Source organism: Schistosoma haematobium, chromosome 4 (genome assembly GCF_000699445.3).
Source record: "Schistosoma haematobium chromosome 4, whole genome shotgun sequence".
NCBI lineage: Eukaryota > Metazoa > Platyhelminthes > Trematoda > Strigeidida > Schistosomatidae > Schistosoma > Schistosoma haematobium.
In genome coordinates this window covers 18,069,034-18,096,425 of record NC_067199.1, presented here as the reverse complement: position 1 = coordinate 18,096,425, position 27,392 = coordinate 18,069,034, and the positions used below count along the sequence as shown (strand labels likewise).

Genomic DNA, 27,392 nt, shown 5'->3' with positions numbered 1-27,392 from the left:
TTTCGTACAATCCCAAGTCATCGATGAGGTTGAAGAACCGAGCTTCAATTGAGTTGTCGCCTCCGGTATACGTGTGCTCCGCAAAGTTGACTCTAGGGAGATTAAAGTCCCCTAGAATCAGAATGTGTGTGAAACGGAGACGAGTAGAGCGGGATAGTCCTTCCAGCATACGACTATCGTACTCGATGTCGGCAGTTGGCTTCCTGTAAATGACTCCGACTAGACACCTCGAAGTAGTAGACAATCTTACAGATCACCATATGGATTCCTCAAGATTGTTAAACTCGAGGTTATGAACTTGGTGCACCTCCAAGAAGGTGTGCAAAAACGTATGTAAACGGCTACCCCGCCCCCAATTCCTGATTTTCTGTTGTTGCGGAACAAAGACATCCCAGGTAATGCTAACTCTTGGTCCGAGAACTGAGAAGATATCCAGGTTTCAGATATTCCTATCAGATGGGCCTTATTAGCGTTGCTAAGTTCACGTAATTCATCCAGTTTGTTTGGTAGACTCGCGGCGTTCATATATAAGCAGTTTATGCTTTCAATTTGGAACGCGTGAGCTTCGTCCTGTTTTTCTGTATGAACCTTATGTGAATGGACAGGTAGCCCACCTATATGAGGTTTGCCGAGGTGGTAGGCCCTGTCCTTTACACGTTTTTTTTATCGTTTAGACAGTCCACAAGTGGAATGGTCAGCTCCAACTTGCCTTTGTTCTTGGTCCTAGCTTCGTATGGCCTATCCGGGTGCATGCGGATATCAGGTGGCAGTCGACGTCTGTTGGTACGAAATGCTTCCAGAGTTGCAGCCGCCATGTGGGAAGATGGGAAGGTTATCTTCATTAGAAAGGGTCTAGAATCACCATCCTTCTTGGCTAGTCTCGTCACATGCTGAGTCAGTATGCTTTTAAGCCTCAAGGACTGTTTGATGTATTTCCATTCCCTGATGTCAGTCTTTGATTGAGTAGGGTCTGCATTTTCCGGTATACCTTGAACAATTATGTTTCTTCCGCGGAAAAACTTCTCGCGAGATTCTTTAGGGATGTTTCGTATGATATTGCGCTCAGAATACGGTATGTCGGGCAATATTCTTACGTTACCATCTGATTTGAGCAAGTGACTTGCTAGCAAGACGTCCTCTACGTCGGTAGCATTCTTAAGTGTTACTCGGAGAAGCCTCGGGTGATTTAGATGCTTAGAATCCTTTCCTCGAGTGAGCCGGGTGACCGTTAAAGGCTCTATTCTAGGAAGTTCAAGCTTCTTGTTCAATTCACCCCAGAGCATCCTGTCGTTTTTGTCCTGCAGACTGAGAGGAAGGCCAGGATTGTCAACGAGGTTCATGATAATGAGAGAATCGTCACTAACTGTTGTTAATTTACCAGGTTTCACGATGGGTTCAGGTTTGATAACTTGTTGTTTAATAACTTGTTGTTTGGAGATCAGTGTGCGTTTTTGAGTCTTGGGCTCTTTATTGACCGGACGAATAGTCTTGGGGGTAGACTGTGCGACCAAATCCCCACTTATTTTCCGTGCAGCAACACTTGGGTTGCTCGGCTTAGACGGTGATGCCTGCTTCTTTTGGGCTCTCTTAACGTGGGTCGAATCACCTACAGGGTTTTTGGGAACCACTGTTGTGTTCAGGGACCCTGAGCTGGGAGACCCGAGTTTGCTTAGGGAGTCTAGTACCGTCGACGTGATGATGGTGCTGAGCCTCGACACGTCGTCATTAGTGTTGATGGATGCTCCATCGATGGTATACCTATAGACATCCCTGTTTTTAGTCCGTCGCACGCTCTTGTTTGTCGACCGGTTTTTTTACTATCGTTATCCAAGTTAACTGACAACTTGTTCCGAAGACCTGTCAGTAGGACAATGATGTTACTCAGCAAGACTACAGCGTCCGTGCTACACGTGACACATACCCACTTTTGGTCTGACTTGCTGAGTTTGTTGTAAGAAGTTGCTGTCAGATCTGTGCATGCTTCGTGGAACCAACCTTTGCAGTTGTCGCAATGCATGCCAGTTGTGACAGCAAAACGGCATCCCGGACGTTTGCATGAGTTTTTCATGACTGTGTTGAAGCAAACTATGTTATAGATGCTTGCAAGAGCCTAAAACCTTTTAAAAAAACACTAAAAACCACACTGAAAACGGATAAAAATGGACAAAACGAGTGATATAAACTGAAACTAGTCTATGCGTGAAAAACAAAAAAAACCGAATAGTAAGCTGAGGCAAAACCACAGGTAACTATTAAATATAGTGAAACTCAAAAAAAAGTAATCTACCGAACGTATAGCTCAGGATAGATTCTTTAGAACTGAAATGGTACTTTTGTTGCGTAAGAACACAGCAAAAGTTTGATAAATGCAAATCACGTTAGGACTAAACTTCCCATTCGAAAAGCGCGCGTCTTGTTTTGGGTCAGCGAATATGAGTACGAGTAAGCGAGTACAATTAAGCGAGAGAGAGCAGCGAATATGAGTAACATGGACATATATATACAGAGTGAGATGGATGAATCATCGAATCAATTAAGCGGTTAGTAGTAGGGCTAGCAGCGTGTAGGCAGTAAGCAATGCTCAAGCATACATGTTCATACATTCGCAACAATAATAAAGATACAATGATATAGATGAGTTGTTGTTGTACGGATGACTCAGTCCGTTAATAAGTTAACAAGATTACTTAACCGAATTAAATGTGAACGAACTCAATTGCACGTGAGTTGCTATTACTTTTTCAATCAATTTTTGCTTATGTTAACCCATTACGAAATATGATACGCGTCTTCGGTTAAAAATACTAGTGTAGAGTTATGCGTATAGAAGGGTTGGAAGGAAGGGGGTGGTGAAAGAAATCTAGATGCGCGCGCCCAAAAAAGTCTGTCGAGCACTGGAAATTCTTCAAGAACAGTGACTGTATACCGTCGGACCTTGCTGCTCTGGGATTGTGTGCAGCTTGTTCACTTTTTTCACGTACGCGTCAATTTTCAGGCAAACAAACAGTTTCATGATGAGTTTTGCTATAGCTCACATCCCAGGATGTGATAACTCATGGGACTATGCAGGTTTTTGAACCTGCGTCGTCTACGTGTAACTTGGCCATGGTTTCAAGATTGATATCTTGTTCTCGCACCACCGTGTTGATGTCTTTCAGTGATGAGGCTTTTGCTACAATATTAGAATGTCTATTGATGAACTTGAAGGGTTTTCTTACATAATCTGAGTCTATACTATTGTCGTGATAAACTAGCAGATGGGCCGGTTACGTAAACAAGCTTTCGAGATTAGTAACACTATCTAGATCACAATTTCACACCATGCATCGAAGATTTCTACTCTACTTCGTAAAACCGGTTATCCCTGACATATAGAATACAGTAACTTTTGGCTAGTTATTTTCGCAGGTATTCAGCTCTCACTCGCTTTTGTTCGCAAATCTACCGTCATTCTTGGTTAAGCTTTAGGACTGATTGACATTTTCTAGATACGTTGATAGACGGTATACGCTGACGTGCTTTTAGATTATCGATGAGTCAGAATTTCACATTTTAATGAATTCTTGTATATTTCCAGAATTCCATCAATTGAGAATTTCAACATTTTCCCAGTTAAGTCATTGTCTATGGTTGTCTATGTGTACTAGCACAAGTGATACCGCTCCCAGTCTGTGTTCGTATGCACGTCAGTGAAGAGAGAGGTCTCTTTGTTATAAAGTCCAAGAATATTACCGAGAAACTTCACCGGTCATTATTAGTTCGCAACACAAACCAGAGCTACAAAGGCTAGTACATTAGTCAATCGTTTAGAAAGCTACTTATTTTAAAGTGTAACAGACTACTATTAGGTACTCACTAGATCATTGGTTAATCATTCACAGATCCAGAAACTTTCGGATGAAGATCCATGCATTTTGTAAGCCTTTTCGTATTGCTATACTTCTATCTGATGACTCATAGATTTGAAATGAGTTCGAATAGCATCTCCAACTTTAAATAGAAGCAAAATTTCTAGGGGTTAAAATATCCCACGATGAATGGAAAAATGAAGGTTGGCAGTGGTTCACCAACTAGAAAATGTGAGTTTTACTTTACTGAGTAGTTTGACATCCACTTAATGTTATGATGGTTAGTTGATTTAATATCCTAATATGTAGAATACGGGTGGCGCTATTCCAAGTTTTTGGGTTACAGTCTAGGGAAGCTTAATGTAGTTTTCACAGTTTTCGAATCTTAGTGTAACAGTTTAGCGTCAATAGTAGTGACAATGGCAGTAATTTTAATTTTTCTGATTTTCTGTCTTTGTGTAGGTGCACTTGAAGTTATTAATGCCTGATGGATCATTCTTTGAGCATAAATATGACCAAGATACTACAGTTGAGCAAATTACTTCTTCTTTGTTCAGTGATTGGCCTGATAGTAAGTCATTTAGTACTAGTAATGGTTCAATAGGTTTGGGAAAGAGGCCAGATTCAAATCACTTGAAACTTATTTTCCAAGGCCGATTTTTGCATGTCACTCTCAAACTGTCAGGTGTGTTTCCCCACGAATACCTGGTAGCTTATCAGTGTATTTATTATAATGCTTCTAGTTTGTGTCATGTTTGTCATTTTTCTGATGGTGTCATGTGATACGCTCTGTTTCAATCTACTGTAAAGGACGAGTGAGTTATTTACGATCTAGAACTAAAGAATTAAGTTATGCTTAGTCAGCTTGTCATATAGATCTTCAGCAAAGCAAGCCGCAAAAAGAATAAACGAGCCGTTTGACTATTAATTTCACCAACTGGGGCTTTGTAAGAAACGGTCTGATCTTGTTATAGGACATACTGAATACAGGCTACATGATTGAAGTTATTCTACCTGGAGCCCTCAGTCGCATCGCGAAGGTAACCCTTAGAAATTAACTCATTCAAAGTGATAGATGAAGCGAAACCTCACTTTTTCACTCAACGAGTGTTCTACTGAAAACGCTTTCACACCAAATGAAATCACAGCCTCTGACTCTGTAGACAGTTTAAGGAGACTACATAGTCGTGTATGTAGTTGTGGGTTATCGTATTACACATAGAATAGCGGTTAAGTACACTTGTATATAGTAAGGAGTTATTTTACAGATCAGTCTTACCTTCACCTCATTTCTCGGTATGAATCGCATATCTTACCCTATTTTATCTCTGATTATTCCCGTTCATCTGGTTATTTTGATATAGTAATGTGTTTACTTGTTTCTCTCTCTTGTTTGTTCATAAATAGTCCTCTCCACTACATTTTACCACCATAGTTTATATTACAACCAATTAGACAACTGTTCGATGGCGTTACAGCTGCTAGCCCCAGCAACCCCATTTCCCTGGGACAAAGGCACCCACTTATACTCTATACGTAACTAAAACTAGGCGATCATTGAACTGATGACTTTTCTGAAATATCCTAGTTTTCGGAGATTCTACTTCAACACTGTTGAGAGACCGTTTATAAGGTTATAAGTTACATTTATATAGAATCTAAAAATACCTATTGTGTATACTGAAATAAATAGATTTGACTGTGGAATTGCTACATAACCATTAATTGTGTTGAAATCACTAGGTGGGACTCACCTGTTTTTTAAGTGTTCAGCATGTATCTATGTGTAATTCATTTTCAGAATTGAAACTACCCTCTGAAACGATTACAATGCATTTAATTCAACATAAAACGATGTCATTGGCGAGGATAAATGGTAAGTATAATTAAACACCTTCCAGCTAAATGTAAACACTCCCATCAGTCTTTTTAATAAATTACTGTCAGTAAAGGGCCCTTTCAAAATGATTTACTTGAAAACCTTTTATTATGGAAACCTCCATAAACATAGTTAATGCGCGTACAATACACTATGATTGTTGGTAGATTATCAAATCAAAAGCCAATAGTTATTTTTGATAGTTCAGCACATGCTTTGAAGTAATTGGCTTTATTGGTGTTTAAAATCATTGATTTTACTCGATAGTGACCTATAGCTATCAAGGTGGATTAGAGAAGTAATATCATTTGTTCGTTGTAGGTTTTACCATATTAGATGATCCCTTTGAAGTAGTGGAAGGTCAGAGGTATCTGATCTTTCTTTGCCCTTTGAAAACGTCTTTAGTGGTTTCATTATTCCTAAATCATTTTCCCTCCTGACCTACCTATGTTTCTAATGTTGGTAACTATTTTTATTGAAACATTTATTGACAGGGTTCTCAGAATAAAATGTGATATATGTGTGCATAGGTGTCAAACAAATTTATTTCTATTAACTTTTCAGGGCGAATTATTTAAAAAATAAGGGGGTTAACTACTTAAAAAGATTGTCATTTAGGATTACTTTTAGATGGTATTTGTTATATGTTGAAAAACATACTATGAAGCTCATCGGCGAGGCTACCCTGTACAAAAGATATGCAGAAGATATACTTGCTATACGTAATTCAGTTTGATGTAGCTTTGTTAGATAGATCGTATAGTATACAGAACTATATCTTGCTAAGCCGAGTAGGGTTTTTATCATATCATGCAAAAGTGAACCATCATAATTTTCAAACCCAGACAGAAAAATCATCGGGGAGGTATTATGTTGCCCAGTTGATCGTCATTGCAAAGGGAGAACCTATGATTTCAGACAATTTCGAACATCGTGTGGGCAATTACGATACACATTCCACTTCGTTCACATATGTGCATGCGCGTGTACATGAATATAGGGGAGGGGGTATTCGAGGTATGTACTTGAGGGTGGTTGGACATTTACTGGAATTGTCTCAAGCTTTCTCGGTGTCATTCTCATGTGAGCACAAAAAATAGACAGACACGTCCCTTCATATTATGGTTTATAACTAGAAAACATCTCGTAACATCCAAATTGGGATAGATTTTTAAACCTTCACCTTCCACATAAAAGTTAAAAAACTTTTCTATTGGTATAGGTTCTTAAATTTGTGAAGATTTTGAGTATTAAGAAAATCTACTTTTGCGTTCAAAAACTTTTTTTTTCATTTTAAACTTAGGTTGATGGTTCGTAACATATTAATGCCATGAATAATATAAAGTCTTTTAATTATTTCTATGCTGTACCTTATCTCCCATTAATTTTCAGTTATCACTTTTAATCTACTTGACCTTTCACAAGAAATACCTTTGAAAGTAAATGTGTAATCAGAGTGTTTGAAACATATAGAGCATATAAATCACATTTTTTAGGCCAATTCTATCTTCTTGCCCTTTCAAAATTTTTTAAAGATACTGTTTTAATGAACGAATTTAATGTAAACTCTAATAAGAATGAATTTATTCATACTTTGGTAACAGCTGACTTTGATGTTACTACTTCAAATCGTACTTTGAAATCTAGTAAAACTCAAAGAGTCAACCGTCCTATTCTGTATGACTTTTAACATTAGCATAGATAAATCTGGTCATCGTTTCAAGGCTCCCACTATTGATTCCCATCCCCTAGCATAGCTTCGAACCACCAACCCAATTATCAATATTCTGAATTCATATGGGGTTTGAGTTTTGATTCGTTCGGATTTGATATTGACGATTGTTCTCAGCTTTAATTCATATTTTCAATGTCATTGCTAATTTAAAAACATATCTTTTTATGCTTATTCATGCATACTTTGATATTTGTTAACAATTATTACAGGTCAACAAAAACGATTCAAAAGATGTTGCCCCCTGAATTGTTTATGTCTACATTGAGGTCATTGTTACTCTTCACTTGCTTGTCTCTACAATTATCTGGACGTAGATTATGCCAATGTCTTTCTTCAGCAGAACACCAATTTCCTCCATTTTTTAAAAATATTCATAATTTCTTAGTAGAAAAACAATACCTTACAGTTTATGTTTATTGTTTTAAACCTAGTCACATTAAGTCAGCAATGAGTCGAAACATTCCTATCCTTCTCTCTCATATTCAACCCTTCTTTTTCCTCTTCAACAGGCTTCTAACAATCAAAAAGAATTATAAACCAATTAGGGATCTTCTAATGCAGTATTTCTTTATTTAGAGATAAAAAGATAAATAATAAATATTAATAGTGAAATGTTCATTTATTCAGTTTACTATTCATATTTTGTCTCTTATCCTTTACATTTTATTTATTTATGGTTTGCATCTTTGTACAAATAAAATAATCTCATTATGTAATCATTATTGACATGTCAAATATTGAACTTTTGTAGATGTAAATGGGTAGTTTATTCTTAATGTAGTATTTTTGTTTTAATAACCTAATTTATTTTAATTGCTGTTTCATTAACAATGAGTAGATTTATAAAAAGATGATATGCTTTTTTGATCTTCACTGTCTTCTACTTTCCTACTTACTTATCATGACATATACACTTCCTGTTTACGATGTGCAATATAGTACTTAGAGTATTAATAATGATTATTGCTTTACAATTTTTAATCGGGAGGGGATTTTTGTGGAGATTGTAGTAATTTAGTAGTTGAGTTCATGAGTCAATTAAAGCTAGACCACTATGAAAAACGTGGAAGCAGTGGACGTTCATCTAGTGTAACGATATACTCAGTGCAAGTTTAACATATTAAATGTGTGGTAGATATTAAAGGCATACAACATAAAGATTCGAAGAGTGATATTTTGAATCGTGATCATGAAAACTTGTTTTCACGCAATCTTAATAATCCTCTACAATAACTTCGAAAGATTAAATAAATTTTAACAAAGATTGTAAATATGGGCACGATAGCTTAAACACCTTGATCATTTCTATCCATTTAGTTGAACGCTGAGAAAAAGACCATTATGTTTTCAAAAGACGAGCACTTTTGAATATACAACAGACATTAATTTATGATCAATGTAGGTGAAAATAGCAATTCTCATTCAATAACTAGCCCATATAAGGGCAATATCTTAGCTTGAATAAAAATAATCTGTTAATTAGACAATATTCGCATCTGTGAATCGAAACTTGCTGATAAATTCAATAGTTCTGTGAAATTAATAAGCTTGTAGACAGTTAAAAATAATGAAAAAACCATCCAATCGGTATTAAATCCTAGAATAAAACAAAAAAGTTGCCATCATTGAATTATATTGAGTCTGATTTTAATTTCTACCGTCACAATATGCTTTTCAAATCAGGAAATTATAAACAACAAGCTTTATTATTTGGATTAAAAAAATAAGTAATACAGTTATACATATACAAAAAGACATTAAAATGAAATTAATCTACCAACCTCTAGTTGGTCTCAATAGTACGATTTGGTGTTGTGCTTACACAACTTGAAAGACAGTCATTTTGTTTTGTTGTTTCTAAACCACACGAACTAGTCGAATTATTACTGTCGTTGTTATTAGGCGTACTAATATCATCGCAATGTTCAGCTTGGGATATTGTTGACTGACGCAAAAGGCTTTGACGTCTTGTCATCATCAATCCTGAAGAGTAACTATTACTACCATCCAAATGATCTTCTTGTAGTATTTCAGTACAAACATTTTTCTCACACTTATCAGATTTACTCGACGATGACACTAATGGATTAAGCTTCTTTTTCTTTACTACAGGTCGATCGTGGACATTGTTTATCAGGTCATGGTGAAACATACAAACGATCTAGAGTAGTTGAAATAAAGAAAAAAAAAGATACAGTCGCGTAATTATCATATACAGTTCTAGTGCATGATATAGTCGAAAAGAAAATCTTTGCTTAAACGTTTTAATTTTTCAAATGCCATTATATATTGCAAGAGTGAAAACTTTACTAATTTTCAGAGAATTGGAGATTAACACAGTAGTGAAAAAGATTGATAAGTAGTTGAACATACCGTGTTTCATGTTTCTTAAGACGTTCTAGTCATTGTTGTTGTGTACTAATCAAGAGAATTACAAGTTTATCTTGATCATATTTAATAGATTTCTTATTACTGTCCTAGAAAAATTTCACATGAAAACATTTATACCAGATGGTAAGCAATTTATACCCCTGATTAAATGTTGGTACAATTCAACTTTCTACAAATAGTATGGCTATGATCAATAATTTTAATTCCTGAGTAAGTTTCTTTCATAATGATGAAATAAGCAAACGAAGAACTGCTGACTCAATGGTGAGTTATATTTGTCCAATAATTGCCCTTTTTACTACACCACTTGTCATAATTAAAAAATGATCATATTAAAATATATGTAAATCTGGCCATTGTCATGCAAATAATTTCTTCAGGAAAGAGTCTAAAGAAACAAGGCATCTAATTTTATTGACCTCATGAAACTAGTTTATTTTGATGGGAAAAGATTACTTTCAAAAATAGTTTACCCCTTGTTATTATACTTATTATTTATTTTATTTGAACACATAAATATTGGTACAAGAGGGCACCAAATATATATGCGCCACACAAAACAACGAGACTTCGAAGAGAAAAAAAGAAGGTAAGGAGCGTTAAAAAAGAACAATAACGAACAGATTAGTGCAAGGTAGTGTAATAGTAATAATGGGGGAAACGGAAAGGTACAATCAGAAGAAATCTTTCAGTTAAGGAAGATACAACTTTTTACAAAGAAAGTAAAAGAAGGTTACAGCAGGATCGCCACTGGCTTCTATTCTGAGCCATATCTGATAACGTCTCTGGCCACTATTTGCACCATCTCTCGAACCCCAACCAGGGAGTCGTGAAGGACCAACACTAGCCAGCCCTTTGCAGTTTTCTTTCATGCCACGACACCATGTCATATACTGACCACCTCTCCGCTTTTTCCAACCAGTCCCAGAGTCGGCAAATAATGCACGACGTGGAATTCTCTGGGACGACATTCGTAGAACATGTCCAAGCCACCGAAGTCGGTGTTTCAAGCTGGTGAAACCGATTGAATTATCGTCTCTGTTCCCTAACACACGATGCCGAACCTCCAGAATGTCATCGATGGCAAAATTGAAGAGGAATGGTGAGATTGGGCAACCCTGCCTAACCCCACTGCTCGAATGGAACAATGGAGAGAGGTGGTTGTATGCCCTCACTCTACCTGAGGTGTTTGTATATAGGGCTTTTAGGACGTTAATAAACTTCTCAGGCACACCCTTCTTCAATAGACAATCCCAGAGAACAGTCCTGTCCAACGAATCGAAGGCAACCCTGATGTCAAGAAACACTACGATTGTTGGCCTTCGATAAGTATGACGGTGTTCTAACATTTGGCGGAGGTTGAAGATATGAGCAATACATCCTCGACCAGAACGAAAACCAGCCTTCTCCTCGAGAGTCAATCTTTCTCGGGTTTTGAACAACCTAAGAAGTATAACAGAAGCCAATAGTCTGGACGCAATCGGAAGTAGACTTATCTCCCGATAGTTGTTACAGAAACGACGTGAACCCTTTTTGAAGATAGGGACAACTATCGACTCATCCCATGATGTTGGTACACTCTCTAGCTACCAGACCTTTGTAAACAACGTTGTCAGTTCCTTATCCAGAAAGTCACTACCATCTTTAAAAAGGGTCGGAGGTAAGTCATCTGGGTCAAGTGATTTGTAGCGCTTCAAGAGTTGGAGTTCCCTGCGGACTTCCGCCTCATTTGGTGGATCAGTCGTCACCGGCCATGGAGGGCAGGACAGTTTGACCGATGTTGCTGGAGCAGCAGGCCAGTTGATCTGTCCTTCAAAAATTCTGCCCATCGTCCAAGACGTCGATGGATGTTAGTGATTGGCATCCCATCATCCTCGCAGATTGTTTCGCTCACATCAGACTTCTTGTTGCCAGTGGCCCGGATGAGTTGGAAGAGCTTCCGGTAATTACCAGATGCAGCTGCTGCTTACAACTCATTAACACGCTCCGACCACCAGGCTTCTCGGTCCTTACGCAAGCTTTGCCCAATTTCCTTACGTAACATCCTTCGTTTGTGGTCAAACTCACGGTCATCCGGAGTAGACCGACGGGCTTCAATGAGTTGTAAGTAACCTGAAGAAACCCAGTGCTCATAAGCGGGACGTTTCGCGAAGCCGCAAGCGGCTTTACTCGCCATTTTGATGGCGTCATCAAGTTGCAACCAATGCTCATCTACACTTTTCGGTGGGATGGTAGCTAGCCTAGAAGCTAGCTCGGTTCGATACTTACTTTCAATAGAAGTTGCAACCAACTTGCTGACATCAATACTTTGGTGGTGGTCACTTCGTTGGCCACTGAAAAGTAGTAAAGTAAGATTGGCGCAGACCAGGGCATGATCAGAGTCCAGATAGGTACTCCAAAGGAGCGGCAGTTTTGTACACAACCACGCCAGAGGTAGCTGATCGCGATGTGATCAATCTGAGTCCAGGCTTGGGATGCAGAGGGAGGACGCCAGGTGGAAAATCGGCGATGACTGTGTCGAAAGTTAGTGCTAGCCAGAAACAGGTTGTGGTCTGTGCACAGTCCCCGTTATCTGTCCTGCGACCAACAAGTCCCCATCGGCCACCTAAACGACTCTCTTCTGTGCCTAGACGCCCGACCTGAGTATTCAAGTCACAAGGTCCCCGATAAACGCACGTAAAACAAGCTTTTTGAAGCGACAGATGGAGAGCGAATTTGCAGTACTTCACCAGAGTCTTGAATACGGGTCTCGGATAGACTTTCAAAGACATAGCCAGCCCTATCTGTTGTCCGACTTGCATAAGTGTGCGAATGTTGAAGGCAGCCAGTTTGAATAGTGCACGTGGTTTCAGAAAAACTGCTTCAGTATTCGTATTTGGTAGTAGCATACAATTTTCAACCAGACAGTGACTCGAAAACGTTTAGATAGAACCGAGTTTCCACCATGAGCGAGCTGCTGTAGAAGCCGAAAAATAAGGATACACAAAGTGGGAATAAAAGAGAGTGGATAAATGACGTAAATAATAATAATAATAATAATAATAATAATAATAATAATAATAATAATAATAATAATAATAATAATAATAATAATAATAATAATAATAATAATAATAATAATAATAATAATAATAATAATAATAATAATAATAATAATAATAATAATAATAATAATAATAATAATAATAATAATAATAATAATAATAATAATAATAATAATAATAATAATAATAATAATAATAATAATAATAATAATAATAATAATAATAATAATAATAATAATAATAATAATAATAATAATAATAATAATAATAATAATAATAATAATAATAATAATAATAATAATAATAATAATAATAATAATAATAATAATAATAATAATAATAATAATAATAATAATAATAATAATAATAATAATAATAATAATAATAATAATAATAATAATAATAATAATAATAATAATAATAATAATAATAATAATAATAATAATAATAATAATAATAATAATAATAATAATAATAATAATAATAATAATAATAATAATAATAATAATAATAATAATAATAATAATAATAATAATAATAATAATAATAATAATAATAATAATAATAATAATAATAATAATAATAATAATAATAATAATAATAATAATAATAATAATAATAATAATAATAATAATAATAATAATAATAATAATAATAATAATAATGTTGATGCAGGCAATCAGCATTTCGAGTCCCAATTAAATTCCATTTTAAGGTTACGAAACATTATAAATCCTGTGAAAGAAACAAACTTACTCGAGCAAGAAGAGAGTAGAGTTTCCTATTTTCTATAGGGTCAACAACATTATTTTCAGGTCGATTGTTAGATAGTTTACGATTGCGTTTTGGTAGAACTGGAGGCAGAACAACAATACTACCTTCAACATGGGCCAGACAAAATGAAGATGGACATATGGAACAGAAAATATGAGAGGGACGACCACATGCATCACAATGATGCCAGGGACAAAACCACTGACCTATAATTAGAATAAATATGCAAATAACAGATCCAATACAATATTTGTTATAAAAATAGTAGGAATAACATTAATCTTACCTTGAGGTGGTGTATCTAAATCCAGGCAGAATAAATGATAAGCTTTAGAACAATCGTGTTTACTGCATAAAATAAGATCATGTGACTTGTACGATGTTTGATCTTCAGTGGCCGTAGCATTAGTAGTACTAATAAAAACCGATGATTGTGTTTCGTTTCGACTGATTAGTGTAGGCGAACTGAGTCCATGTTGACTTTTGCTTGGTGAATGATTCACAACTGATGCAACTAAATCTTCTAGTTCACGCTTTAGTCCACGTTTACTTAGAGATTTATTCGATGACAATGAAGATGATGGTACAATAGTAGTATTAGTATGTGAAGAATTCGTTAGACTCAATGTTTCACTGAATAATGATAGTGATCGCTTTCCAATAGGAGCGTCTTTTTCACCACATCTATGAAATAGCATTGAAAACAATTTTTAGTGAACGATTAGACAAATAGGTAGTTGAATAGCAAATATCTTGATATTACTAAAGTATTCCTGGAAATAATTATTACTTTTAATCATAAAATAATATCCATACATATTGATAATATTTCATGAAAGTTTACCAGTGAGTTGCGTAAAGTTAAGGATTTTGACTTTGAACAAAATATGAAACAGTAAATCATAAATGACTGTTTATGAAATGTTTTGATTAAAGATAATAAGCATCCAAGTTATATATCAAACACTGAATTGTTTTAAAACTAGGCTGTTCATGATTTACGCAAAAACAGTGACCATTCACTAAAATATAATTTCTATGTAATGAGAAATCACTACTACCATAAAAGTGGGAAGCAGAGATTCACTCACCTAATAGTTTCTAACTTTATTGCAATTGCTAGAATATTGATATTTAGTCTAAATGATGCTTCTGGAGACTAAAATATTCCTAAATTACTGAAAACAATTGCATACTCACTGCAAGACCAAAAATACTGATAGATAGATTTTAACTAATCAGCGCTGGTGGATGGGTGAAGGTATTAGAAATTTTTTTCTTCGTAAATTGTTATTCCAGCTACTTTGGAACATGTATGGTTTTGATTTGTGCCAAGATGAGTGGATCGCAGTGATCAGTGTTTTAGTTTTAAACAAAGAAGAACGTAGGAGCTTTCAAGGTAAAATCATTATTTTTTTGCTTTAATGGTTGCATAATGCATTCAATGAATTACAGTAACCAATCACCGAGAATCAAGTGTAATCATGTTGACTAGTTCTTATAGCTGATAAAATTCTATTGATAAAGCCGAAATGTGACCACTAAGTCAAATAATTAAGTTTGTGTGTGTTTGGTGTTGGATGATCGGAAGGAATCAACGAACACTAGATAATATGACAGCGGTTACTATTCGGTAAACATTTATACAAAAGATCGGTTGAGACCCGTAGACAATAAGTAGGGTAGTTTCGGATTTCTTTAAACAGAATCATTTATCCTAAGAATCCAAACTAGAATTTCACAAACAGGACAAAAGTTTGAAAAAAATCAAATATGAAGTATTATTACTTAGAACGAGAAAAATATCCCCATATATACTACCGACCGGAAACATTTAGTTTCGTGACGTCTATTCATATTCAAGGGACTATTCACATTGGTCGAACCGTTTTTGTTATTGTTCATCAGTGGAGTAGTAGATAGATTATGATTAGAAACTTTACTAGAACATATATCACGTCCATCTTTCATATGACACTTATCAATATCGTTGGAGCGTGGATTTGTTTGAACGGTATGACGTTTAGATGATCCACGGCTAATATCTGTGTTAATTAAAGCATTTGATGGATTATTTAATTCACCAAAATTAGAAGATGAGTTACCGCCAACTTGTCCACTACCATTATTATTACTCGATGATTCTGAACGTGCACCAAGAAAACCAACACAATTTGACGCACCACATCGACAATTCAAACGTTCTTGACCCAATGCAACAAAATTATAGTTGAATGTTAACTCTTCACCAGCAGATATATCTCTAAAGTAAATCGTATGAAATAGACGAAGCAAAACAACACAGGTATTAATATGCTATTTTTCCTTCTAATGATTTTCTACTCTACGCGAAATAATACTACCGATGACGTAATGAAAAACATATGGTGAAATCCTATCGTTTATTCAATTACATTATACATGTCTAAGAATCTTTAAGAGTTGTGAATTTTTCAAGTTCCGAAGAATTTTGTTACTGACATTCATTTTCAGAGTATATATATGTAGACACATTTCGTTACAAAATATAGAGATTGGTTCAAATCTAGTTGAGAATCAAGTATTTTCCTCGGAACTTCAATCACGATTTTTGTGAAAAATGATAAGTTTATAGATTACTACAACCTCAATCACCAATAATAGTAGTAATGACAATCATAATAATATTAATGAGGGAATTAATCAATTCTTGTGACGACATTATACAACAGCACTACTCGTTTATGATTTCAAAATTAACTAGTAAGAACGAAGATTCCTTGTTGTAAAAAGATGAAGTATGGAAATGTGCTAAACTATACCTGTCCATATTAAACAGAATGATAACTGTGTACACTTTAGTATAGCTAACTCAGCTGACACATAAATACTGAGACATGGAAATAAAATAAGCGAGTGAAAATATTACAAACAGCGGAAACTAGTGAAGAATAAACGAAACAACAACTCACCTGACAGCAAATAAACCAATTCTATTATCTCCATTAACAGTCCATTTTTGTGTATTCAGATTTGGATCACATGAATGATTCATAAAACGGCTTAAATTACCTTTCGGTCCAGCATCAATAATACGTTGACTATCTAATTTCATCATATAATAATTAGTAATATTATTTTCATGAGCAAATCTTAAACGCCGATTAGCTTCATCTTCATCAATTAAATCACCAATATATTCATTGACAAATTCACCCTAGAATAAAATTAAAATATTTTAGCCAAAAAGCAGAGAAATTTGATTTGATGGAGAAGATTTGCAACTCAAGTAGATACTTTCAGTGTTTTAGCATTCAATTCATCATTGAGTCATGGATGCATGAAGCAACACGTCTACTTGAATCTCGACTTACTTTATACCCCCCTCCCTAAGGTACTGCTTTAAGCCTGTTGTATTAATAACTATTTGATGCTCTTACTGGAGTCTGATTACGATTTTTACTATTTATACCATTGTTTGATTCTTTATCTGCAAAAACATTTTCATTCTTAACTGCTTGAAGTAATGTCCTTGAATATTGAATATATTGCAGTTTTTTCGTGTGACTGTAAATATACGGCAATTTATTTGTCTCTCTTTTGATCTATGTTCAAGCAGTCCCTATGATAACCTATGCAAAACTAATACACAAAAATCTTGTATTAAGGGACTCTAAACGTGCATGATAAGGTATATTTAATAGCATGATAGTGATAAGAATTACATGTGATGAACAGGAATCGGCTATTTAAAGTATATATTCACCTTCCCGCAGGATAATATTCATAGATTTCCGTATGCACTTTATGTAATATTCACATGATTTTAATTTCTAAATGATATACACTAAAACACAAGGTACTATGCCCCTAAAAAATAATCACTGCAAATATAACCATAATTGAAAAAGTTTTTTTTATAATATTGATTTAGAGGGAAAGACATCATAGTCTATTACTCGATATTTTCCAATTATTAACATTTGATAAAAAACCAGTTTCTTTATTAACTCACTAATTAGGTACTTGGTGGCCCCCAAATGCCCCGGTACGGCCGAGAGTAGGGAGGGTCCACTCTCCCTCTAGAACTGCTCTCACATGGACACGCGTATATAGCCTCTGACAAGGAGGTCCTACTCACTGCCTTCTCATGGCGGGGGTGTTATTTATCAAATTGAGTGGACGAAAAGCGAATGTCCAAAGCTTTTTAATCGGGTTGGTGGAAACGGAGAGTTCACCTAGGGGAGTTAAAATGCCCTAATTCCAAACCAATAATGCATATGGGCTCCAGTATCCTGAGGGAACAAATGGCGTATGAACCAATCATTGGTCACCGGCTACCATGGAACTACATCTCCTTACGATGCCCCACTGCCTTGTGGACTAGGCCCTTAGATCGAAGGCTCCGGGTCTGGTCCCCCAAGGAAACCACCTGCTTCACTTTGGGCACCCAGGCAGTATCACAGCCCTCACACAAATCAAATGAGATTTGTGTGGCACACATGCATCTGGTGCCCCCTTGTACCGGTACTTATGTGTCCAAATAAATAAACAAAGGTACTTGCTATAGTCATATCCGGTTCCTCAAACCGAAGTAGATGTAGCGAATTTTAAACCTGTGACTTACTGGCTGTAAGTCGAACACCCTAATCACTAGACCACCACATCACAAGTTACGTAACAGAACATTTAGGCTATAAACATAATGAAAGCTAAAAGTTTAAAAACAATAAACCTAAAATGATAAAAATAGAACAAAATACGTACGGCACGAATCGCTATCATAGTCTTTAATCCCCAACCTCGTTGATCACCAGTCCAGAAAGGTCGTTGAGGAGGATAAAGACGTTTTGTAAAACGTTGATTACGACAAGCATCACCATTTGGGCATATACTAGGTAAACATTCATAGTGCAATTCACGATTAATACAGTTACTAGATGGTCCACAAGGGTCTTCTGAATTTGGTTTACACTCACAACGAGGAGCTTCACTTGAATCTGTAAGACGATAAACTCGAACAGAGCCAAGTGGCCAATTTACCTACATAAGAAGCAATCATAAAATGAAGAGTAACAGTCAAATATACATATAATTATATACCATTTGAGAATAACAATTTATATTGAATTCAGTTGACAATAAACACATTGAATGAAACTAACTATGCACAAAAAAACACGAAATAATTATCTTGATATCAAAATTCACGTTGAATATGTACTGGTTGCCGAATGTTTTGGTTTAATTTTATGAGTGTCCTATTTTCTGCTCCATCGTTATTCCCTTGTTCATTAACAACTACTTACTTACGCCTGTTACTACCGATGGAGTATAGGCCGCCGACCAGCATTCTCCAACCCACTCTGTCCTGGGCCTTCCTTTCAAGTTCTATCCAATTGTTGTTCACTCTTCTCATATCTGACTCTATTTCTCGGTGTAATATGTTATTTGGTCTTCATCTCCTCCTTTGGCCTTGAGGATTCCAAGTGAAGGCTTGTCTTGTGACGCAGGTGGGTGCTTTCTTCAATGTGTGTCCTATCCACTTCCAGCACTTCTTCCTGATTTCTTCCTCCGCTGCGATCTGGTTTTTTCTCTCCCACAGTAGGTTGTTGCTGATAGTGTCTGGCCAACGGATCCGTAGTATTTTGCGTAGACAGCTGTTAATAAACACTTGTATCTTCTGAATGATGGCTTTCGTAGTCCTCCAAGTTTCCGCCCCATACAGTAGAACTGTCTTGACATTTGTATTGAGAATTCTGACCATGGTGTTGTTTGACAGTTGTTTCGGGTCCCAGATATTCTTCAATTGTAGATATGTTGCTCTTGCTCTGCTGATCCGCGTCTTCACATCCACATCAGATCCACTGTGTTCATCAATGATGCTGCCCAGATATGTAAAGGTTTTTACATCTTCCAAAGCTTCTCCGTCAAGTGTGATTTGACTGGTGCATGTTGTGTGGTATCGGAGAATCTTGCTTTTCCCTGTGTGTATGTTGAGACCTACTGCCGCTGAGGCTGCTGCTACACTGGCCGTCTCCTGCATTTGTTGTTGCGTGTGCGATAGGAGAGCCAGATCAGTGAAACACATTGGACGCAGGTTGGACAACAACAACTAACTTTAGAAGAGCTTCTATTATACTCCGGCCATGAGGAAGAAAATGCTCTTAGCCAGAAAAAAACGCTAACTATTAACAACTATCTCCATGAAATATTGATACTACATGAAGAGATGTTTCACTGTATTTGAGTTACGCTATAACTGATTAAAAATAACCTAGGGAGTTTATGAAGATTATCAAGATTCTTATTAATCAATGTTGTATTCCAACTTATAAGTTATTGATATATTTCGTGTTATTTTCCTTGTTTTCATACTAATTATACAATGTTTGTCCCTTTGGAATATCTTGGGATTTGCTATTTTTCAGTTGATTTCAAAATGTGAGCTGTCATTTTTGGAAGGATGTCGATCTATTAATTAGTTAACTGGTTTTGATAACCTATACACCAACTTCCAATCGGAATAGATAACATTTTATGGGATTTCAGTTCTGATATTTTTGTGTGTCACCTTAATTGGTCAACATAACACTGGATATATTCTACGATTTGCTAATAATAATATTGTTATAATACATACCTTTATTGGTTTATAATAATCTGGACGTCGTGTTCTACCCAGAAGTTCAGAGAATTTTTCATGTCTTTTAAGATAACCACGAGCAGCTTGCTTTAATGCAGCATTGTATATAAATTTTTTTCGTCTAACTACAGACGGTGGTGTACGTGGATTTGATGTTGAATTGACAGAATTTTCATCATTTAAACAGTTATTTGCACGTGGTCTTAAGCATAAATTACGAGATAACCGACTGGATGACTTGTAAATTGATCCAGTGGGAGATTCCATTGGATTACTGTTTTCATTACAACTTGTATTAATACTTTTACTACTGTTATTATTATTATTGTTTTCTTCAATAAGTAAATTGCTTGAATTTAATTCCAACAAAGGATCTTCATCTTCTCCGTCATCATCGTCACAGTCATTATGACGACGGTTACGATTGGGACGCTGTTTTGTGTGGTATTTTTTCTGAGTAACATCCCCTTCTCTTTCTGGTTCTGTAGAGTCATCATCATCGGAGCTTCAAATAGAGAATAAAAACGAGAACACTTGAAAGAATATTGAACGAACCTGTCAGATTTAGCGTAGAGGCTATTGGATAATTGCACGAAATCCGTTTACATATATGGTTGAATAGCACTTTTACATTAAAGCTGATGTAACTTCCTGACAAAAACTCCTACTTTAATCTCATAACCCTATTTTGACCCTATTAAGTGGTCGGAGTTTTTCAGGGTCACCTAAAGGTCGTCTATAAATTATCGTCTCACCAAAAAGGTAGTTAGAAATTCTGAAAACTTTCAAAAATAACTATGTATCTGATAAGATGATGGTCACTAACAATTTACAAGATACTATTATGAATATATTAAACAGTAAATCATTAGTATGTTACCAGAATATCGAGGCTAAAAAGAAACTATGAATAAGATTTTCATAATTAGATAAGAATTAAATTCCATATCATCAAAGCCCCATCATTAAAACTCTTGATCATAATACAATTCAATGCTTTTCCGGTATAACAGTTTACCTTCAAGTAATTAAATTACTAGTAAGTTTACTAGCAAATAACTTTGAGCGATAATTCCCGAAGTTCCAGTGAGATTTCGTAACCATTGAAATCCAACTATTTCGGGAATGAGGTAGTTATCTACTTATAACATTAGGTGATGATAGCGCGATTTCGTCAACTGACTGAGGTAATTGAAGGTCTTGGGTACGATCTTATCATATTCGACCGAAGAATAAATTAATGTTAACTTCTATGAGCTGTTAATGGACCATTATTACATATACTCTTTGTATACCCACCTACTCAGTAAACCTACGTTTGTTCACCAAGATTTTGAACTTGATTTCCGAAAGTAGTGAAAATGAGGCCTTGATAAGACCTTCCTTTACTTATCACTTCTTGAATTTCAGCCATTAACTCAAATAATGATAATTTATTATTACCATTATTTGAAACACAAATTTGGTGAACTATTGATATTAAGAGATGAACTGCTCAAGAAAATAAAACAACAACCATATGAGATGTATATTTAAAAAGCGAAAAAAGAATGATTGATCAGAAAGATAATTGGTATATAGCATATACTTAAAACCTAGGCACTACTTTCCATTTCCAGTGAAAAAAAGAAGCAAACTACAACACAACTGTCACATTTAGGATTCTGAGATAAGTTCACAAGTGTTGAATATATAGCGACTATCTTTTGTGCTAATATGTCATCATCATAAATAAAAATGAACTGAACTGATTAAATATCCAGAAAAAAATTTTAAAATTATTTCTAGAAAATTATTCCCTTATTATCAGAATAATTCGTATAAAGTTTTAGAAGTGTAAAATTACTAATCAACTTACCTAGTACTGTGAGATCCACGTTTATCATCACCTTCTTCATATGGAAATAATCTAGCACGTGTGGTCCATAAATAAACAGGACGTGAATGTCGATGAGACAGGCGACCAGTTAAACCAAATAATCGAACAAGCACTGAACCAAGTATATGGTTAAATGAATGTGATGTTGGGCTAGTTGTTGGTTGAAAATTAATTGTAACAGCTTTATTTTCAGATTGTACATGACATTGACTTGTTTGTAAATGTCTTGGATGTACTAATTCTCCTGGCCACCAATACATACCAGCAGTAAGTGACGCATAATCATTAGGACGGATTGTTCCTGATAAATTAAACGGAGATAGACGATGTGAATTATATACACCAGACAATTTTAAAGAGCGCTGATGGTAGAGCTGCAAACTTGGTGGTAGACGAGCCCATACAATCTCGCCGTAACGTAACATGCGTCCGTTTGTACAGTCTTCACAAATAAATTTATCAGGGACCTAAACATATTGAAAAGATCTTATCTTTCAGTTATATTATGTTTAAGAAGTCACTGAATAGAATAAGTTGATAAGAATTACATAGCTTCGTTAGGTTACACAGTTAACAACCATTAAAATAGGCTTTAAACTCACTCAATTTGGATAAAATGTACAACATATGAGACTTGACATTTATATGATTATTAGGATTGCTTAATTATTAACAAATACCTAATCTATTTTGCATAAATAGATACAGTATTAGGTTAAACAACATGTCGATAAGGTATTAAGATTAGAGTCTAAATTCTGGTTTAACTGAACCTTAACTGTGCTTGAATGACTTGGGAACAGGCAGGACGGACAAAGCCACACATATACCATTATTTGTCTTTGCTCTGAAACAAAGTTAACTGTATTTCAAAATACATGTCTAACCAAGACACAGAACGTTGAATCTGATATAAAATGTATCCATTCCACTGATCGCATCTCGAGAGGATACGGACAAAGTAATCCGTGTGGGTTCGGGATGTTCAGTGTTGAGGAGTCACATACTAGAACTAAACGACCATCCAGTGCTTCAGGCTTTTAATCGTGATTTAAAGTTGATCGGTTTATGATCTCAGTAAAAATTTAAACTAATATTTACAAAAATTACCAACAAAATCATGAATGGAAGTAAATTCAGAATGTGGTCAAGACGACAGAGGATTTATCTGCTTACTATATACCAACGGTCAAACCCAGCCTGGTTTCCGATAGTTTTCCAGCTATGTAATGAAGATAATCCTAAAAAGATATACAAACCTCTTTATAAAGCATCCGGTCAATTTATAATTGTGTATTTCATTGGGGATTTCTCGAATTTCTGGTGAGATGTGGTGGTACTTATTTTATCGACCAAGTAGACAGTCGAAGACCGTAGTTTATAGATGAAACTGGTTGAAAACTACACCACTTAACGTATTAATCTGGACAGAAAATATATACCACTGATTCAGGTAGATGTAGACAATATGATTCGAGGAGAGTTCGTGGAACAGAAAAGTATATAACACAGCTGAAACCCAAGATTAAAAAGTATATAAAGAGTGAACTTGTCTGCTCTATTGTAACCTATTCTGATCCATGACACCTAACGTCTTCAATCACTAGTTACGATAATCGCCCTGACACCAAGCAGGTAGTGTGCATCTAACTATACGGTTCACCAACCAACGATTATATGGAATGACTCCACATTACTATTATGAGAGGAAATCAACACACGACAATAAGGCCGAAAAGAAATACAAAATATCTACCTCGTCAATTTTAAGACATTCCTCATGAAATGAAGCTGGACAATTTTCACAACAAATAATACGTCCACCTTTAGAACAGATAAAACACCAGGATACGTTAGTTGGTCGAAACATATTCAACAGCCCTGATGATGGTAATTTAAGTTGGATATTCGGGGGTGAAGTATACAATTTGCATTCATCTTGCAACGCATGCCGTGGACAGATTATTAAATTAGGAGCAATCTATGTCAAACGAAGGAAAATATTGTAACCGTAATATCAGCAAAGAGAAATGTTGTTAAACATTTTTATAATTTGAAAAAAAAGTATATGTGATAAGTTCTATAGTTATCAAACTGGAGCAATTCATGAAAAAATATAGTCGGGTAATTAGATGAAATAACACACAGGAAAACATGTTAGTTACCTGTCGTTAACAATTCTTAAACAAACTTCCAGATTTCTCACGCATTGGGACATATGCATTCCCACGATTGTTATACCTGAACAAACAAAACTAAGAGCAGTATTTTCCCCTTGTAATATGTAAGATAATGTGGTGATGTAGTTGACTACCTATAAATACGTGGGTATTTCACTTAAGAAAAAGTGCTATTACGTCATAAGTCTATTATTTCAGTAAATCAGTACAGACTATGAACAATGTGTAGATGTCATTAACAAAGCTTGATTTGACTATTTCAAATCAATTGAGCATTGGGTAGAAATATATTTGTATTATTCCAATGAGTAGAGCGACTAAATTTTCAGATTTTCTGACGTTTTGTGACTTAGTGTGTCACTTCTTCAGAGAGTTCCGACACTTCTCAACTATTTCGATCTTTGATAACCAAGTATTACATCCAGACACACACACCCAACAATTGTGAATGATAATAAGGTTTGATTTCTCAAAATAACTCAACTAACGTATAGCATACATGAGGAAATTGCTTGAATGAAACGTTTAGTATGATGTTATTTCCATTACTACTATTAAACAAGAATGTCAGTTAGAATTAACAAGACACCTATCGATTGTTATTGTAGTCAACGGAACTATTAAAAATAATAGTGGTCGCGACTGGTTCAGTTCAGACATATTTGGACAAACCGAGGAGTGGGATTATCCGGCTGGTCAGGATTGTGTAATATATATATATATATATATATATATATATATATATATATATATATACTGCTGATTAGTAATTGAACAACTGTATATATTATTTCATGAATGAAGTCAAAATAAGGTTTGATAAACATTAGTATCTTTTTGAAGCCTAGTCGACGAAGTGCTAAATTAGTGATCTAAAACCCAGTGGTTCAAATCTAGTTCAGTTTTAGATTTTCTTACCATAAAAAAACTTTTCAGTTTCTCGTATACAATGCATTTGATGGGGATGTACATAAATGCATATTGTGACTTAGCTGTGAATATTTCGAACTAAATGTCGTAAATGTTTATATAGACTCGTTCTATTCTTTCAATAAGTTTATTTAGTGGTCATATATTGGTTAGTGAATCCAACTATCTTACTATTACTATTATATATATGTTATTTATTACATAAATGGATTAATAGCATGTGCCGAAATAAATGTTAAGGTTACAGAAATCCCACTTTATTATCTACCAGAATGAATTTGACAATTAAAAGGAAAATAGGTAATCATGAAACGGCAGTCTGCCTATAATCATTTCTAAAAGATAAGACATCGCATTGAGTAAAATGACAGCGGATTTTTGCAGCAAACTCATGCACCATAAATATTTAAAATGATTCCTTATTTTAGGAATGTAAACAAATAAAGTTAAATTCTTTGCGAATATTTATTAGCTCAATAAACAAGTGAACAGAGAAATATTAAAAGAGCAAGAAAACTATTTGAATACACTATACACTCAAATTATATAGATAAAAAATAATACTAACTTCTTTACTGCCAGCTGGTAAACACCAGTCTCCTGGATGATAAGCAGCAGGACACATAACACAACGAATGAAATGAGGAGAAGGTCGTGGCATAGTGCCAGGTGTTTCAGCTGAACAAGCTAAGCAAGTATGTGCAGGACAAGTGAATGAACCAGAACGTCCTTCTCGGACTACAACAGCAAAAGGTGGTTTACGAAGACAACTAGGGTGATACCATCGTCGACAAGCTCGTACTGAACAGCGTATCATTTGATCACCACTTCGAGGTAAATCAGATTTACTTGGCTCTGATATTAATTGGATATCTTTTTGATGTGAATTATTATCAGTAACACCATCTTCAATTTTTATATTTACTTCGGAGATATTTTTATCAACAACAGATGAATCTGAAATTGCATGATCCACAGAAGGAGTTTCTGAACAACTGGATCCTTGAAGTGTTAATAGATGAGGATCTGGATGGGTAAGCTAAAATAAATACCAAAAAAATCCAAGTTTATAAGAGCAGAGGTGTAGGACAACTATATATATATATATATATATATATATATATATATATATATATATATATATCAAACTTATGAGCAGTGCTTTGTTCATATTCTATGATAACAAATGTATAGTAAACAATTAATATGTCTGTTAAGCCCTGTACTTAGATGGTTAAACACAGAACTGCAAACTGCTTCCTGATTGCCAGAAATTTCTTAAACTCTGAATAGAAAAGATAACATGCATGTATGAAAAGGAGATTTACTTTCATCTGGTATTAATAAGATGCACGTATTTGTTGTGCAAATAGCTTTAATTGCAAGTCGTGATAAACTAAGTTAGGCAGCAAGTTAATAGTTATTGATACATATTCTGAGACTATGTACAATAGAGAAAAATTAAAAAGCAAGACGCATAAACAAGTGCCATAATAATATTATGGAACATAAAACATCATCTACATGTTTTTTCATTGATAGTATGACTAGATTATTAAATCATGTTTCTTTTATGGATAGGTTATACAAATGACTCATTTAATCGCATTGTAAAATCAAAATCTGTTAGTCTAACAAATGTCATGGAAGATAACAAGTATGTGTATGTAAGTAATGATGTATGTGACAGTCGTTTAGTGATCAAAGCACTATAATTTAAACCATTAGGCTGAAGATTTAAATCTCACAGCATCTACTTTGAATTGAACGACATTGTAGTATCATTGGCCTCTATAATAAAAGCATGACCCAATGTTCAGGAAATAAACATGTACTTGGTAAATGAGTTAGATTAATGGTGTAAGCTAACAAAAATACAATAGTAACTCGAAAAGAAAACAGTTAGTGAATATGATCTACACATACGGAAATTTCAATATTTTAATTACTGTACTAGAAAATTAAATTAACATAGATTTTTTTGTCGGATAACTGAATAATAATAATAATAATAATAATAATAATAATAATAATAACTAGGACACTGGGCTACAGGTAACGTCCATTAAGATTTCCAGTGATATTGCTTAACAGTCTGGATAAAAAT

The 27,392-nt window shown here is 34.9% G+C and overlaps 2 protein-coding genes across 2 annotated transcripts in view; one reads left to right on the top strand and one right to left on the bottom strand.

Moving 5' to 3' along the window:
- Positions 1 to 4,156: 4,156 nt before the first annotated feature.
- On the top strand, positions 4,157 to 8,408 carry UBL3 (Ubiquitin-like protein 3). The gene is made up of 5 exons (XM_051215857.1): positions 4,157 to 4,273; positions 4,311 to 4,419; positions 4,453 to 4,533; positions 5,650 to 5,724; positions 7,672 to 8,408. The coding sequence occupies exons 1-5, from the start codon at positions 4,268 to 4,270 to the stop codon at positions 7,725 to 7,727; spliced, it is 327 nt and encodes a 108-aa protein (XP_051066399.1). The 5' UTR covers positions 4,157 to 4,267; the 3' UTR covers positions 7,728 to 8,408.
- Positions 8,409 to 8,462: 54 nt separating this feature from the next.
- WHSC1L1_1 (Histone-lysine N-methyltransferase NSD3) overlaps positions 8,463 to 27,392 on the bottom strand; it is a 32,434-nt gene continuing 13,504 nt past the window's right edge. The window contains exons 10-19 of the mRNA XM_051208193.1: positions 25,854 to 26,324; positions 23,932 to 24,156; positions 22,155 to 22,642; positions 20,294 to 20,801; positions 18,418 to 18,693; positions 16,623 to 16,867; positions 15,497 to 15,934; positions 13,958 to 14,355; positions 13,654 to 13,877; positions 8,463 to 9,623 (exon numbers count right to left, since the gene is read on the bottom strand). Coding sequence (XP_051066398.1) covers positions 9,246 to 9,623; positions 13,654 to 13,877; positions 13,958 to 14,355; positions 15,497 to 15,934; positions 16,623 to 16,867; positions 18,418 to 18,693; positions 20,294 to 20,801; positions 22,155 to 22,642; positions 23,932 to 24,156; positions 25,854 to 26,324 — 3,651 coding nt within the window. The 3' untranslated portion in view covers positions 8,463 to 9,245. The remainder of the gene's footprint in view (positions 9,624 to 13,653; positions 13,878 to 13,957; positions 14,356 to 15,496; positions 15,935 to 16,622; positions 16,868 to 18,417; positions 18,694 to 20,293; positions 20,802 to 22,154; positions 22,643 to 23,931; positions 24,157 to 25,853; positions 26,325 to 27,392) is intronic.

Bases quoted from the DNA above. Each gene is read 5' to 3' on its own strand.
- UBL3 (XM_051215857.1), top strand. The intron at 4,420-4,452 runs GTAAGTCATTTA...ATGGTTCAATAG, and splicing joins GTTCAGTGATTGGCCTGATA to GTTTGGGAAAGAGGCCAGAT. The intron at 5,725-7,671 runs GTAAGTATAATT...CAATTATTACAG, and splicing joins GTCATTGGCGAGGATAAATG to GTCAACAAAAACGATTCAAA.